Source organism: Oryx dammah, unplaced genomic scaffold, assembly GCF_014754425.2.
Source record: "Oryx dammah isolate SB20612 unplaced genomic scaffold, SCBI_Odam_1.1 HiC_scaffold_13, whole genome shotgun sequence".
Lineage (NCBI taxonomy): Eukaryota > Metazoa > Chordata > Mammalia > Artiodactyla > Bovidae > Oryx > Oryx dammah.
Window position 1 is genome coordinate 16,521,973 of NW_024070197.1, and position 15,041 is coordinate 16,537,013.

General features: G+C 48.5%; 2 protein-coding genes across 6 annotated transcripts in view; one reads left to right on the forward strand and one right to left on the reverse strand.

The window, feature by feature from the left end:
• The window catches only part of FBXO17 (F-box protein 17), a 36,161-nt gene extending 24,182 nt beyond the window's left edge, over positions 1-11,979 (forward strand). Inside the window, exons 4-7 of one of the 3 annotated variants that reach the window (XM_040252791.1) lie at positions 6,012-6,123; positions 7,661-7,756; positions 8,244-8,379; positions 10,665-11,538. In XM_040252791.1, the coding sequence (XP_040108725.1) occupies positions 6,012-6,123; positions 7,661-7,756; positions 8,244-8,379; positions 10,665-10,808 (488 nt within the window). In that variant the 3' untranslated portion in view covers positions 10,809-11,538. Of the gene's footprint in view, positions 1-6,011; positions 6,124-7,660; positions 7,757-8,243; positions 8,380-10,664 lie in introns of all 3 variants that reach the window. The other 2 variants (XM_040252789.1, XM_040252790.1) reach the window with 2 other exon arrangements.
• An 845-nt stretch (positions 11,980-12,824) lies between these two features.
• MRPS12 (mitochondrial ribosomal protein S12) lies at positions 12,825-14,987 on the reverse strand. Of its 3 annotated transcripts, none has more exons than XM_040252846.1 (3): positions 14,776-14,867; positions 14,288-14,355; positions 12,825-13,638 (listed from the first exon to the last, which is right to left on the reverse strand). In XM_040252846.1, the coding sequence occupies exons 2-3, from the start codon at positions 14,334-14,336 to the stop codon at positions 13,268-13,270; spliced, it is 420 nt and encodes a 139-aa protein (XP_040108780.1). In that variant the 5' UTR covers positions 14,337-14,355; positions 14,776-14,867; the 3' UTR covers positions 12,825-13,267. The 3 variants fall into 3 exon arrangements, with proteins under 3 accessions (XP_040108780.1, XP_040108778.1, XP_040108779.1); XM_040252844.1 differs by having other exon boundaries at positions 12,827-13,638; positions 14,830-14,987; XM_040252845.1 differs by having other exon boundaries at positions 12,827-13,638; positions 14,760-14,987.
• Between the last annotated feature and the right edge of the window lie 54 nt (positions 14,988-15,041).

Below are 15,041 nucleotides of genomic sequence, written 5' to 3' on the forward strand. Positions count from 1 at the left end.
GTTGAGTTTTAAGCCAGCTTATTCACTCTCCTGATTCACTTTCATCAAGAGGCTCTTTAGTTCCTCTTTGCTTTTTGCCATTAGAGTGGTATCATCTGCATATCAGAGGTTGTTGATATTTCTCCCAGAAGTCTTGATTCCAGCTTGTGTGTCATCCAACCTGGCATTTCACATGATGTACTCTGTATAGAAGTTAAGTAAGCAGGGTGAAAATATACAGCCTTGATGTACTCTTTTCCCAGTTTTGAACCAGTCTGTTGTTTAATGTCTGGTTCTAACTGTTGCTTCTTGATCTGCATACAGGTTTCTCAGGAGGCAGGTAAAGTGGTCTGGTATTCCCATCTTTTTATAATTTCCACAGTTTGTTGTGATCCACACAGTTAAAGGCTTTAGTGTAGTCAGTGAAGCAGAAGTAGATGTTTTTCTGGAATTCCCTTGCTTTTTCTATGATCTACTGGGTGTTGGCAATTTGAACTCTGGTTCCTCTGTCTTTTCTAAATTCAGCTTGTATATCTGAAAAGTTTTGGTTCACATACTGTTGAAGCCTAGCTTGAGGGATTTTGAGCATTACTTTGATAGCTTGTGAGTTGATTGGATTGTGTGGACAATTGTGCGGTAGTTTGAACGTTAACTATGGCAATGCTCTTCTTCGGGATTGGAATGAAAACTGACCTTTTCTAGTCCTGTGGCCACTGCTGAATTTTCCAAATTTGCTGGCATAATGAGTGCAGCACTTTAACAGCATCATCTTTTCACTTCAGTTCAGTTCATTTCAGTCGCTCAGTCGTGTCCGACTCTTTGCGACCCCATGAATCTCAGCACGCCAGGCCTCCCTGTTCATCACCATCTCCCAGAGTTCGCTCAGACTCACGTCCATCGAGTCAGTGATGCCATCCAGCCATCTCATCCTCGGTCGTCCCCTTCTCCTCCTGCCCCCAAGCCCTCCCAGCATCAGAGTCTTTTCCAATGAGTCAACTCTTTGCATGAGGTGGCCAAAGTACTGGAGTTTCAGCTTTAGCATCATTCCTTCCAAAGAAATCCCAGGGTTGATCTCCTTCAGAATGGATTGGTTGGATCTCCTTGCAGTCCAAGGGACTCTCAAGAGTCTTCTCCAACACGACAGTTCAAAAGCATCAGTTCTTCAGCACTCAGCCTTCTTCACAGTCCAACTCTCACATCCATGCATGACCACAGGAAAAACCATAGCCTTGACTAGATGGACCTTAGTCGGCAAAGTAACGTCTCTGCTTTTGAATATGCTATCTAGGTTGGTCATAACTTTTCTTCCAAGGAGTAAGCGTCTTTTAATTTCATGGCTGCAATCACCATCTGCAGTGATTTTGGAGCCCAAAAAAATAAAGTCTGACACTGTTTCTACTGTTTCCCCATCTATTTCCCATGAAGTGATGGGATCAGATGCCAATATCTTAGGTTTCTGAATGTTGAGCTTTAAGCCAACTTTTTCGCTCTCCTCTTTCACTTTCATCAAGAGGCTTTTTAGCTCTTCTTCACTTTCTGCCATAAGGGTGGTGTCATCTGCATATCTGAGGTTATTGATATTTCTCCATGCAATCTTGATTCCAGCTTGTGTTTCTTCCAGTCCAGCGTTTCTCGTGATGTACTCTGCATAGAAGTTAAATAAGCAGGGTGACAATATACAGCCTTGACGGACTCCTTTTCCTATTTGGAACCAGTCTGTTGTTCCATGTCCAGTTCTAACTGTTGCTTCCTGACCTGCATACAGGTTTCTCAAGAGCCAGGTTAGGTGGTCTGGTATTCCCATCTCTTTCAGAATTTTCCACAGTTTATTGTGATCCACACAGTCAAAGGCTTTGGCATAGTCAGTAAAGCAGAAATAGATGTTTTTCTGGAACTCTCTTGCTTTTTCGATGATCCAGCGGATGTTGGCAATTTGATCTCTGGTTCCTCTGCCTTTTCTAAAACCAGCTTGAACATCAGGGAGTTCATGGTTCACATATTGCTGAAGCCTGGCTTGGAGAATTTTGAGCATTACTTTACTAGCGTGTGAGATGAGTGCAATTGTGTGGTAGTTTGAGCATTCTTTGGCATTGCCTTTCTTTGGGATTGGAATGAAAACTGACCTTTTCCAGTCCTGGGGCCACTGCTGAGTTTTCCAAATTTCTGGCATATTGAGTGCAGCACTTTCACAGCATCATCTTTCAAGATTTGAAAGAGCTCAACAGGAATTCCATCACCTCCACTAGCTTTGTTCGTAGTGATGCTTTCTAAGGCCCACTTGACTTCACATTCCAAGATGTCTGGCTCTAGATTAGTGATCACATCATCATTATTATGTGGGTCGTGAAGATCTTTTTTGTACAGTTCTTCTGTGTATTCTTGCCACCTCTTCTTAATATCTTCTGCTTCCGTTAGGTCCATACCATTTCTGTCCTTTATCGAGCCCATCTTTGCATGAAATGTTCCCTTGGTATCTCTAATTTTCTTGAAAAGATCTCTAGTCTTTCCCATTCTGTTCTTTTTCTCTATTTCTTTGCATTGATCGCTGAGGAAGGCTTTCTTATCTCTTCTTGCTATTCTTTGGAACTCTGTATTCAGATGCTTATATCTTTCCTTTTCTCCTTTGCTTTTCACTTCTCTTCTTTTCACAGCTATTTGTAAGGCCTCCCCAGACAACCATTTTGTTTTTTTGCATTTCTTTTCCATGGGGATGGTCTTGATCCCTGTCTCCTGTACAATGGCACGAACTTCATTCCATAATTCATCAGGCACTCTATCTATCAGATCTAGGCCCTTAAATCTATTTCTCAATTCCACTGTATAATCATAAGCGATTTGATTTAGGTCATACCTGAATGGTCTAGCAGTTTTCCCTACTTTCTTCAGTTTAAGTCTGAATTTGGTAATAAGGAGTTCATGATCTGAGCCACAGTCAGCTCCTGGACTTGTTTTTGTTGACTGTATAGAGCTTCTCCATCTTTGGCTGCAAAGAATATAATCAGTCTGATTTCCGTGTTGACCATCTGGTGATGTCCATGTGTAGAGTCTTCTCTTGTGTTGTTGGAAGAGGGTGTTTGCTATGACCAGTGCATTTTCTTGGCAAAACTCTATTAGTCTTTGCCCTGCTTCATTCTGCATTCCAAGGCCAAATTTGCCTGTTACTCCAGGTGTTTCTTGACTTCCTACTTTTACATTCTAGTCCCCTATAATGAAAAGGACATCTTTTTTGGGTGTTAGTTCTAAAAGGTCTTGTAGGTCTTCATAAAACCGTTCAACTTCAGCTTCTTCAGCATTCCTGGTTGGGGCATAGACTTGGATAACTGTGATATTGAATAGTTTGCCTTGGAGACGAACAGAGATCATTCTGTCGTTTTTAAGATTGCATCCAAGTACTGCATTTCAGACTCTTTTGTTGACCATGATGGCTACTCCATTTCTTCTGAGGGATTCCTGCCCACAGTAGTAGATATAATGGTCATCTGAGTTAAATTCACCCATTCCAGTCCATTTTAGTTCGCTGATTCCTAGAATGTTGACATCAGGATTTGAAATAGCTCAAATTCCATCACCTCCACTAGCTTTGTTCATAGTAATGCTACCTAAGGCCCATTTGACTTCACACTCCAGATGTCTGGCTCTGAGTGACCACACCATTGTGGTTTTCCCAGTCATTAAGACCTTTTTTTGTATAATTCTTCTGTCTATTCTTGCCACCTCCTTTTAATCTCTTTTGCTTCAGTTAGTCCCTTATGGTTTCTGTCCCATCCCTTGAATGAAATGTGCCCTTCGCATCCAAATTTCTTGAAGAGATCTCTAGTCTTTCCCATTCTATTGTTTTCCTCTATTTCTTTGCATTCTTCACTTGAAAAGGCTTTCTTACCTCTCCTTGTTGTTCTTTCAGTTCAGTTCAGTCACTCAGTTGCATCCGACTCCTTGTGACCCCATGAATCGGAGCACACCAGGCCTCCCTGTCCATCACCAATTCCTGGAGTTCACTTAAACTCACGTCCATCGAGTCGGTGATGCCATCCAACCATCTCATCCTCTGTCGTCCCCTTCTCCTTCTGCCCCCAATCCCTCCCAGCATCAGGGTCTTTTCCAATGAGTCAACTCTTCCCATGAGGTGGCCAAAGTATTGGAGTTTCAGCTTTAGCATCAGTCCTTCCAATGAACACCCAGGACTGATCTCCTTTAGAATGGACTGGTTGGATCTCCTTGCAGTCCAAGGGACTCTCTCTTTTGAACACCACAGTTCAAAAGCATCAATTCTTCAGCGCTCAGCTTTCTTCACAGTCCAATTCTCACATCCATACATGACCACTGGAAAAACCATAGCCTTGACTAGATGGACCTTTGTTAGCAAAGTAATGTCTCTGCTTTTGAATATGCTGTCTAGGTTGGTCATAAGTTTTCTTCCAAGGAGTAAGCGTCTTTTAATTTCATGGCTGCAGTCACCATCTGCAGTGATTTTGGAGCCGAGAAAGTCTGAAACTTTTTCCACTGTTTCCCCATCTACTTCCCATGAAGTGATGGGACCAGATGCCATGATCTTAGTTTTCTGAATGTTGAGCTTTAAGCCAACATTTTCACTCTCCTCTTTCACTTTCATCAAGAGGCTCTTTAGCTCCTCTTCACTTTCTGCCATAAGGGTGGTGTCATCTGCATATCTGAGGTTATTGATGTTTCTCCATGCAATCTTGATTCCAGCTTGTGCTTCTTCCAGCCCAGCGTTTCTCATGATGTACTCTGCATAGAAGTTAAATAAGCAGGGTGACAATATACAGCCTTGACGGACTCCTTTTCCTATTTGGAACCAGTCTGTTGTTCCATGTCCAGTTCTAACTGTTGCTTCCTGACCTGCATACAGGTTTCTCCAGAGGCAGGTCAGGTGGTCTGGTATTCCCATCTCTTTCAGAATTTTCCACAGTTTCTTGTGATCTGCACAGTCAAAGGCTTTGGCATAGTCAGTAAAGCAGAAATAGATGTTTTTCTGGAACTCTCTTGCTTTTTTCATGATCCAGCGGATTTTGGCAATTTGATCTCTGGTTCCTCTGCCTTTTCTAAAACCAGCTTGAACATTTGGAGGTTCACGGTTCACATATTGCTGAAGCCTTTCTGTTCTTTGGTACTCTGCATTCAAATGGGTATCTTTCCCTTTCTCCTTTGCGTTTCGCTTTTCGTCTCCTCTCAGCTCAGACAACCACTTTGCCTTCTTGCATTTCTTTTTCTTTGGGATGGTTATGGTCACTGCCTCCTGTACAATATTACAAACCTCCATCCATAGTTATCTGTCTACCAGATCTAATCCCTTGAATCTATTTATCACCTCCACTGTATAATCATAAGAGATTTGATTTAGGTCGTGCCTGCATGGTCTAGTGGTTTTCCCTACTTTCTTCAGTTTTGCAGTAAGGAGCTGATGATCTGAGTTACAGTCAGCTCCAGGTCTTGTTTTTGCTGATTGTCAAAAGCTTCTTCATCTTCCGCTGCAAAGAATATAATCAATCTGATTTCGGTATTGACCATCTTGTGCTGTCCATGTGTAGAGTTTTCTCTTTTGTTGTTGGAAGAGGGTGTTTGCCACTGGACCACTGGGAAAGTCCCCTCAACTCAGTGGGCAGTGGTTAAAGCGGGAGGGGCCAGGGGAGGGCTGGGGAGAAACCGATTGGGCTATGACAGGGGGCGGAGCTTGCATAGAACTATCAGGCCGTTTTGAGAGGTTGTGGGAAGGGGAACTGAGTAAATGGGCGGGGTCAAGGCTAGAGGATCCCAGAGGTAGCACCCCGGGGTGGGGCCAGAGTTAAAGTGGTTCAAGAGATTTAAGAGAGGCAGGGCAGGGGACTAGGCCGAGGGAGGCTGAGAAGAAGCTGAGTGGATGCACCGAGCTGAGTGAGGCGGTCGGGGGGTGGGTCCACAAATGCTGCCTGCTGGGAGGGAGGGGCCTGTGGACGGGCACATTAGGTAGTGGCGGGCTCTCTCCTGGGCAAGCTGGAGCGCGAATCCCTCGTGTTTAACCCTATTATGTCCCACAGAGGGCTTCAGAGGCTGGGAGGTGGAGCACGGCGGGAATGGCTGGGCCGTGGAAAAGAACCTCATAATGATGCCGGGCGCTCCTTCCCAGACCTGCTTCGTGACTTCGTTCGAGTGAGTGGCCCTTGATCATTGGGGCGAGGGAGGGGGAACCCTACCTAACGGTCCTCATCCTCACCCTCGCCCACTTTCACACTCTCCTTCCCACATGCATGTATTCAGTCATTCGACTAATAATTGTTAGCCTTTGAATTCCCTCTTTCGTCAGTTACCTGTTCCTATTTTTAATACTTTATTTATTTGGCTGCATCAGGTCTTAGTTGCGGCATACAAACTCTCACTTGCAGCATGTGGGATCTAGTTCCCTGACCAGGGATCGAGCCCAGGCCCCCTGCACTGGGAGCATGGAGTCTTAGCCACTGGACCACCAGGGAAGTCCCTGCCTGTTCATATTTTTATTAAGGTTGATGTCTTATTCTCGTGGATATACAAGAATTTCTGTATATTCTAGATGTCAATTCTTTGTCCATCCTGGACATTACAGAAATCTCCCACTCTACCATATGAATTAAGTGTGTCCATGGTATTCTTTGTTATTTTCATATGATCAAATTCATCTTTTTGCTTTAGAATTTGCTTTTGAAATTTTGTTTAAAAAAATCCTTCCCTCCCCTTAGATCCTAACAGTGCTCGCTTCTACTCTTTTCTAGTAACCTCATAGTTTTATCTTTTACATTTAGATCTTTAATCCACCTTTGAATGTGATGTTCGGTAAGGATCCAGTTTTTTTGTTTTTCCCTTTATATACTGAGCCAGTTTTCTCAACACCATGTACTAAAGAATCCTTCCTTTCACCACAGAATGTCAGCGCCACCTCCATCATTTTTGAAGTTCCCATACATAGCTAGGTGTGTCCTTGAGCACTCTGTTCTGGTCAGTTTATCAGTTCTCATGATAAATCACTATTTCTGTTATTATGGCACATTGCAATTCAAGAAGGACTATTTACAAAGGCACAGGCAGAACACAAGAGATACTGCAGGACCCTAGGCTGGGGGAAGGGACATTATCACCCCTAGGCCTGGCAGGGTTAAGGGAGGAAACAGTTATCGAAACATGATGACAGAGAAAGCTGGGAGGAGAGGGCACTGTGCAGAGGGTCCTTTCTTGGAGAGACACAAAGTCCCACTATGATCCCTTGGGAGGGAGCCAGGAGGATAAATACCCTGATTCCATTCTCTTCTCCCTTCTATCTGCTGCTAAAGCTTCCCATTGACTGACCCAATAGGAAGTAGAGGGGACGGGAGACCCTTCCATACAGGCAACACAGTCTTAGACAGGGGGCCTCTTGGATCGTGTGGAGACCTCAGAACTCTCGCTCAGATGTCTACTATGGTGTGCCTCTATTTGCATTCATGTTCGGATCCCCACAAGTATAAGGGGCAAGTCTGCATATGGTCCAGCCTCCTGGTGCCACAGCGGAGTGAATGATGGAGGGGAATCTGAGAGGCCAACAGGGATACCCACAGCCCTAAGGGGCTGCTTCGGACAGGGTAGTCAGGGGAGGCTTCCCGGAGGAGGTGATTTCTGGGCTGTGATTTGAATGATGGAACTCTTGGCCCTCCACCCCATATTATCCCCCTCTTCCTAGATGGTGCTTTAAGAGGCAGCTTGTGGACTTGGTGATGGAAGGGGTGTGGCAGGAGCTGCTCGACAGCGCCCAAATCGAGATCTGTGTGGCTGACTGGTGAGTGAAGAGTGGCAACCGGCCTGCACCGCCACCCCGGTGGAGGTGGCAGTTCTACAGAACGGGCTCATTTCACACCGGGTCACCCCCACGGGCTGGCACTGCTACTGTGTCCCCTTCATAGTGAGGCTGAAAGAAGGGACGCTATGCTCTCATAGTAGAGCCATGGAGGGACGGACCTTTGGTGAGCCCAGGCTCTGGCTCCACCCTAGGAACATCCAGGCTCCTCCCCCAAGCTCTGGCTCCACCCCAGGAACACCCAGGCTCCTCTCCCAGGCTCTGGTCCCACCCCAGGAACATCCAGGCTCCTCCCCCAAGCTCTGGCCCCACCCCAGGAACACCCAGGCTCCCCCTCCAGGCTCTGGCTTCACCTCAGGGGCACCTAGGCTCCTCCCCCTAGGTTCCCAGGCCTGGCATCATCAAAGTTCCTGGAGGCCAGAGACCTAAGTGGGTAGCGGAGACGTGAAGGCTCACCACCACCTGGCAGGTGGGGTGCCCGGGAGAACTGCGGCTGCATCTACCGGCTTCGGGTCCGCCTCCTGGACGTGTATGAAAATGAAGTGGTCAAGTTCTCGGCCTCACCCAACCCGGTCCTTCAGTGGACTGAGAGAGGCTGCCGACAGGTGGGTCCAGACCGCCTTCCACACCACCCTTGACCTGTCCAAAGGCACACCCACTTCTCACCCTGCTCAAATTCGGTTCTCAGCTCTCAGCACCACCATCTGTATCTATAATAACAACAGCTAACAATTATTAAGCCCTTATTATAGGCCTGTCCAAAAGTTTTACCCATTAATTCATTTCATTAGCACAATGGCCTAGTTATTCAATCGACATTTATTGAGCACCTAATGTGTACTGGGCACTGCTGTAGTTGCTCGGAAAGCAGTGGTGAACCAAAATCCTTGCTCCATCCCCATTCTAGAGTTGGGGAAACTGAGGGATGGGAGAGACACCCAAACTCACCCTAAAGCATGCAGGGCTTGATTCAAAGCCACAGTGGCTCCTGAGCCTAAGCTGTCACGGTCATCATACCTCACTTATCAAAGTAACCTTTGGTCTTCTGCTTCAATTCCTGATCTCCTCCCTCCAACCCCAACCCAACACTCAGACTCAGCATCTAGAAAGTGAAGGGAAGTCGCTCAGTCGTGTCCGACTCTGCAATCCCATGGACTGCAGTCTACCAGGCTTCTCTGTCCATTGGATTTTCCAGGCAAGAGTACTGGAGTGGGTTGCCATTTCCTTCTCTAGGGGATCCTCCTGACCCAGGGATCAAACCCAGGTCTCCTGCATTGCAGGCAGACGCTTTACCCTCTGAGCCACCTTAAAAAGTGAATTTTTAAAAAAAAAAAAGTGAGTCAGACCACGGATTTCACCTGCCTGTAACCCTCCCACGACTACATCTCAGAACAAAAGCCAATATCCTATCATGCAGTTATAAAAAAGAGTGAAGTACAGATTCACACCTCAGCGTGGGTGAGGCATGGAAACATTGTGCTAAATGAAAGAGGTCAGACACAAAGGCCATATATTGTATGATAGCATTTATATGAAATTTCAAGAATAAGCAAACCCTAGAGACACATGCAAAGAGCCGACTCACTGGAAAAGACTGATGCTGGGAAAGACTGAGGGCAGGAGGAGAAAGGGGCGACAAAGGATGAAAGGGTTGGATGGTATCACCAAGTCAATGGACATGAGTTCAACAAACTCCAGGAGATAGTTAAGGACAGGAAAGCCTGACATGCTGCAATCCATGGGGTTGCAAAGAGTCAGACACGACTTAGTGACTCAACAACATAGAGACAAAAAGCAGATAGATTAGTGGTTGCCAGAGGACAGAGGGAGGGAGGAATTGGAAATGACAGCTAATGGATTTGAGGTTTTTTCCTAGGGTGATGAAATGTTCCAGATTTAGATAGTGGTGATGGTTGCATAACATTACAAATATGTAAAAAAAAAATAAAAAAAAAAAAACACTGAATTGTAGTCTTAAATGGTACGTTAGGTGAATTTGAATTTCAGCTCAATTTAAAAAATTACAAAAAAAGCCAGAGCAAGGGACTTCCCTGTGGTTAAGACTCTGCTTCCACTACAGGAGGCATAAGTTCCATCCCTGGTGGGGGAACTAAGATCCCACAAGCCAAGTGGCATGTCCCCCAAAAATTAAAGGCCAGAAGCCAAAGTCCTTCTGGGGCCCATCTCAAATGCCCCACGCGATCTGCCCACTGCCTCCTTGACCCCCTTTCCTACTTCTCTCACTCTGCTCGAGGCACGCTGCCACCTCAGGGCTTTTGCACTGTTCCTCTGTCTGGATCACTCTTCCTCCAGATCCCCACCTCCACCAGGTTTCTGCTCAAATGTCATCTCAGTGCAGCCCCCTTGCTTACTCAAATTACAACCCCACCCACTTGCAGAATTTCCTCTGCCCTTTCCCTCCTCTGTCTTCAGCATCAGAGTCTAGACTCTCAGCTTCACCAGGAGATTTATTTATTTATTTTTGGCAGCAATGGGTCTTCATTGCTGCACAAAGGCTGTTCTCTAGTTGCAGCGAGCGGGGGTTACTCTCCAGTTACAGTGCATAGACTTCTCACAGCGGCGGCTTCTTTTGCTGCAGAGCACAGGCTCTAGGGTTTGTGGGTTCAGCAGCAGCAGCACACAGGCTTAGTTGCTCCAGGGCATGTGGGATCTTCCCAGACTGGGCTCGAACCCATGTCCCCTGCCTTAGCAGGCAGATTCTTAACCACTGGACTAGAAGGATGTCCCGGGATGAGCTCTTTGGGCTGCTTTCTGCATTGCGATATCCCCAATGCCTGGAGTAGGGTCAGGTGATGGTGATGATGTGTCAAGGAGGCGGAGGAAGATGAGCCCCTGGAGCCTCACTCCCTCCCTCTCCTTCTCTGCGCAGGTCTCCCACGTCTTTACCAACTTTGGCAAGGGTATCCGCTACGTGTCTTTTGAGCAGTATGGAAGAGACACGCGTTCCTGGGTGGGGCACTACGGCACCCTTGTGACCCACTCCAGTGTGAGGGTCAGGATCCGCCTGTCCTAGCCAACCAGCCTGACCCAGCCTTCCTGGACAGACTGCCATCTGCCGGACACTAACATCAATCAAGGGCGGCTTTTGCAGCCAGGAGCCAGAGAATGCCTGAGGAAGGGTCGGGGGAGGTCCTGTGTGGCCTGTTCCCGGCACTCTTCCAGTGAACCCCATTTGCTGCTACTTCAGCCAAGGAACCAGGGATCCAACCGGGCTGGTCACTTGCTTCCCCAGGGCAGTGTCAAAGAGTAACTCAGAGACCTGTATTGTACTTGTAAATTTCTTTTTCACACGTGTGCTGATCAGTTGATGCTGGTTTAGTCACCAAGTCATGTCCAACTCTTGCGACCCCATGGACTGTAGCCCACCAGGCTCCTCTGTCTATGGGATTTCCCAGGCAAAGATACTGGAGTGGATTGCCATTTCCTTCTCCAGGTGATCTTCCTGACCCAGGGATTGAACCCACATCTCCTGCATTGCAGGTGGATTCTCTAGTGACTGAGCCACCAGGGAAACCCTATCAGTTGATGTGTTAGTCGCTCAGTCGTGTCCAAGTCTTTGTGACCCCGTGGACTGTAGCCCACCAGGCTTCTCCGTCCATGGGATTCTCCAGGCAAGCATACTGGAGTGGATTGCCATTCCCTTCTCCAGAGGATCGTCCCAACCCAGGGATCAAACCCACTGAGTCAAAAAACAAAGGCCAAGCCCAGGTTAAAAACAGAGGAATGCTGCTGACAATCCTGGACAAGGACTCTTGTCAGCATATTTTGGGGGTAAGGCAATTGCTGGCAGGGAGCAGAGGTTGTCCTCGGGGGGACCGACAGGGGCCTCAAAGGGAACCCGTCCTCTCGTTTGGGGGAGTCTCTGGGACTCAGTAGTGGGGCCCATGCAAGCTCCTCCAGCACCGCACCCAACAGCACTTGTCCTCTGAGCCATACAGGTGCCATTTCTTTCAGAATTCCTAAGGCGCAGTCTGCACTGACCCCCAAACTATATCCTCTACCCCCACCTCCTGGCCCTGCGTCGGGCAGCCCTCCTTCTGCCAAGGTGACAGCCTCCTTTTCTCCACACTTGAGCCCACTTGGAGAAGGACTCCAGGAGCAAAGCTTCTCTGGTGTCTTCCACTGTTTCCCTAGCTGAGTGCAGCTGACAAGCTAGCTTAATAAAAAATTGGTGCAGAGCGTGAGCTGATGGGGGATTTTATCTGTAACTGATGTGCTTGTCTGCCCCCAGATCTGATCCTAGAAGGCCGTGTGGGATATTTCCAAAAGTGAGAACCTCAGGTGTGCTAAGTACCATGCAAGAAGTGGGTGAGCTTCGAGAACACAGATGGGTCACCAGGACTCAGCCAACAGCTCCCCTGCCTGTTCTCAGCTGTTCTCCCAGCAGTTTTCAGGGAGGTACCCGGTTGTCGCTGCCATTTGGTCCAGAAGGAAACAGGTTCAGAGTTTAAAAGGCCTGCCCAGGGTCACCTGGCTGGGAAGTAGGGGAAGCCAGACTTGCACCAGACGTTGGGCTCCAGAGCCCAATGATATATGCTCAGCTCCCAAGTCTTAAAACCACGGGACTTCCCCAGTGGTCCAGTGAGCAAGACGCTGCACTTCCAGTCTGAGGGGAGAGAGTTCAATCCTTGGTAGAAGAATTAAGATCCCGCATGCCGCACAGTGTGGCCAAAAAACAGGGAAAGAAACCTCTAACCTGGCCAAGCACGTGATCAGGTGAGGTCCGCATCACTCTCAGTGCCATGGAAATGGAGCCAGAGTGGGGAACAAATATACCTGGAGTCACAGAGCAAGGAAGAGGTGGAAGTAGGATTTGAACCCAGGTGTGTGTGTCTGAGCAGAGCCATTCACGCCAACCAATCCCAGCAACACCCCTTTGCCACCAACATTACAATTACTGCCACTTTTCAGATGAGGAAGCTTGACAGGAGGGCTTTCATGTCCAGGCCCTTGGCCTGAAGGGAGGGGAACTGGACTTCAGTGCTGCCCACCTGATTCCAAAGCTTATAACAGCAGTCACTGCATGTGCTATTATACACGTAAAAGCATCTGGTTTAATCGTCACCAAATCCAACAGAGGGGATACTGTGAGCGGAGTTATTTTTTTTTCTGATGAAGGAAATTGAGGCCAGGGGGAATGTCCAGTTGCCAAGACCACAAAGAGGGTGAATACCACACAAGAGGGTCCAGGTCACAAACCTTGGGGGCTGGGGGTCTCTACTGCAACCCCTCCCCAGTAGATGGCAGTACAGAGTCTTGTCTCAGCAGAAGAGGTTGCTGGAGCCAGCATGGAAGCCAAGGGTGTTGGGAGAGGGGCACCCAGGACCCCTATGGGTTAAGGGTCCACTGGGCTGGGCTTTGAACCCAGACCAGCTGCTTCTAGAGCTGGACTTGCTTCCTGAGGGCACTGCGGGTGCACCAAGGGAAAGAAAGTTCTCCTGCGTGATGATCCACCCACCAGGTCCCCCACAGTCACTTCTTCTTCTGCACGTGGCCACAGTCGTACTTGCCGCGCACGACCTTGAGCTTGACACCCGGCAGGTCCTGCGTGCGGCCACCCTGTACAAGGACCACGTGGTGCTCCTGCAGGTTGTGGCCCTCTCCAGGGATGAAGCAGACGGCCTCCCGGCCAGTGCTGAGCCTCACGCGGCAACACTTGCGGTTGGCTGAGTTGGGCTTCTTGGGCTTGCGGATAAAGGTGCGCAGGACCACGCCCTTCAGCTGTGGCCGGCCCTCCGTTGGGCCTGGTTTCGAAGGTGGAAACTTCGGGGGGCCCCGACGGTGTAGCTGGTTCAGGGTGGCCATCGGACGCATGGACCAAGGCCGGGGGGCCAGGGCTAGGCCTGGAAAGACAACCAAGAGGGCGGAAGAGGGATTATTATCCTAGCGAACAGATAATAGCATCAGCCACTCGCTGTTTTGTTCGAGATGCCGTTCCAAGTACTTCCCGGGGCTATATTTGTTTATGGCTGGGGGTACTCATGGCTGAGAGTAATATTAATAACATTTATGGAGCAATCACCATGTGTTGGGTTCTTTTTTGAGCATTTCGTAAGAATTAACTCACAGGTTTCCACTGGGTCCTGTACTGTTCTATGCATCATATCTACATTAACACACACCGCCCCACAGCCACCCTATGAGGCGGAGGGGAGGCTGGTCTCTGAGCCGTGTCACTCCTCCTCCTGTCACCCCCAATCCCATCCCCATGAGCAGATTCTGTCAACTGAGACTTCAAAACTGATCGGAATCCCTTCCTCCTCCACAGCATCCACCCTGGTCCTGTCTACCCTTGATTCCCACTGGACTCTCCTGTCCTCCTCCTCCCATGTCTCTCTATTTCTACTGTCCGCTCCCCACACGCAGCCAGAGGCACCCTGTGGACACTGGGTCAGATACATTCCTCCCCTGCTCAGAGCCTCCCTATGGCTCCATCTCAGTCAGATGAAGAGCCAAATTCCCACCCAGGGGCAGCCCAAGCCCCCCACTTACCATAATTTAGGGACATGCTAAGGCCACGGAGAAGGCCGGACCAAGACATTCCACCGCCTGCAGAGTCCCTGTATAAGGGGTTAAGAGAAAGTGGCCTTCGTTACTCTCCCTATTTAGTGAAATGAAAGTCACTCAGTCGTGTCCGACTCTTTGTGACCCCATGGACTATACAGGCCATGGAATTCTCCAGGCCAGAATGCTGGAGTGGGCAGCCTTTCCCTTCTCCAGGGGATCTTCCCAACCCAAGAATAGAACCCAGGTGCCCCACACTGCAGGCGGATTCTTTACGAGCTGACCCAAAATGGAACCCCAAATTCTCCCCCACCCTCCCTATTTAGCCTTCCGGTTAAATCTAAGCAATTTCCTCTACCGTATAACCTCAACCCCTAACGCTGCTAACAGAAAGTCCCTCCGTAAATTTAGGCTTGCACTGAATAAGCTCTCGGGGAGCCAACTGTCTCTGCTCACACACAGAATAAAACGGGAACCTGAAGGGAGACCCCGGAGGTTTGGAGAACTCGAGCTTTGTAGACCTTACAGACCCTAGCCGGGTCGCCGACACGCAGAAACCGATCCCTAGCTCGATCTGGGGATTACCCTGGCAGTGATTGGCTGGTTCTGCCTCTTCGTGTACACAGAAGCAGCGGGGAACAGAGAACGATTGGACAACGATAGTGTCAATCTTGGGCAACTGTTCTCATTGAACTGTTTTTTTGAGGCATGGAAGGGCTTCACCCCTTCCACGGTCTGATTG

Bases quoted from the DNA above. Each gene is read 5' to 3' on its own strand.
- MRPS12 (XM_040252846.1), bottom strand. From the start codon at position 14,336: ATGTCTTGGTCCGGCCTTCTCCGTGGCCTTAGCATGTCCCTAAATTAT. The intron at 13,639-14,287 runs GTAAGTGGGGGG...TTGTCTTTCCAG, and splicing joins TAGCATGTCCCTAAATTATG to GCCTAGCCCTGGCCCCCCGG.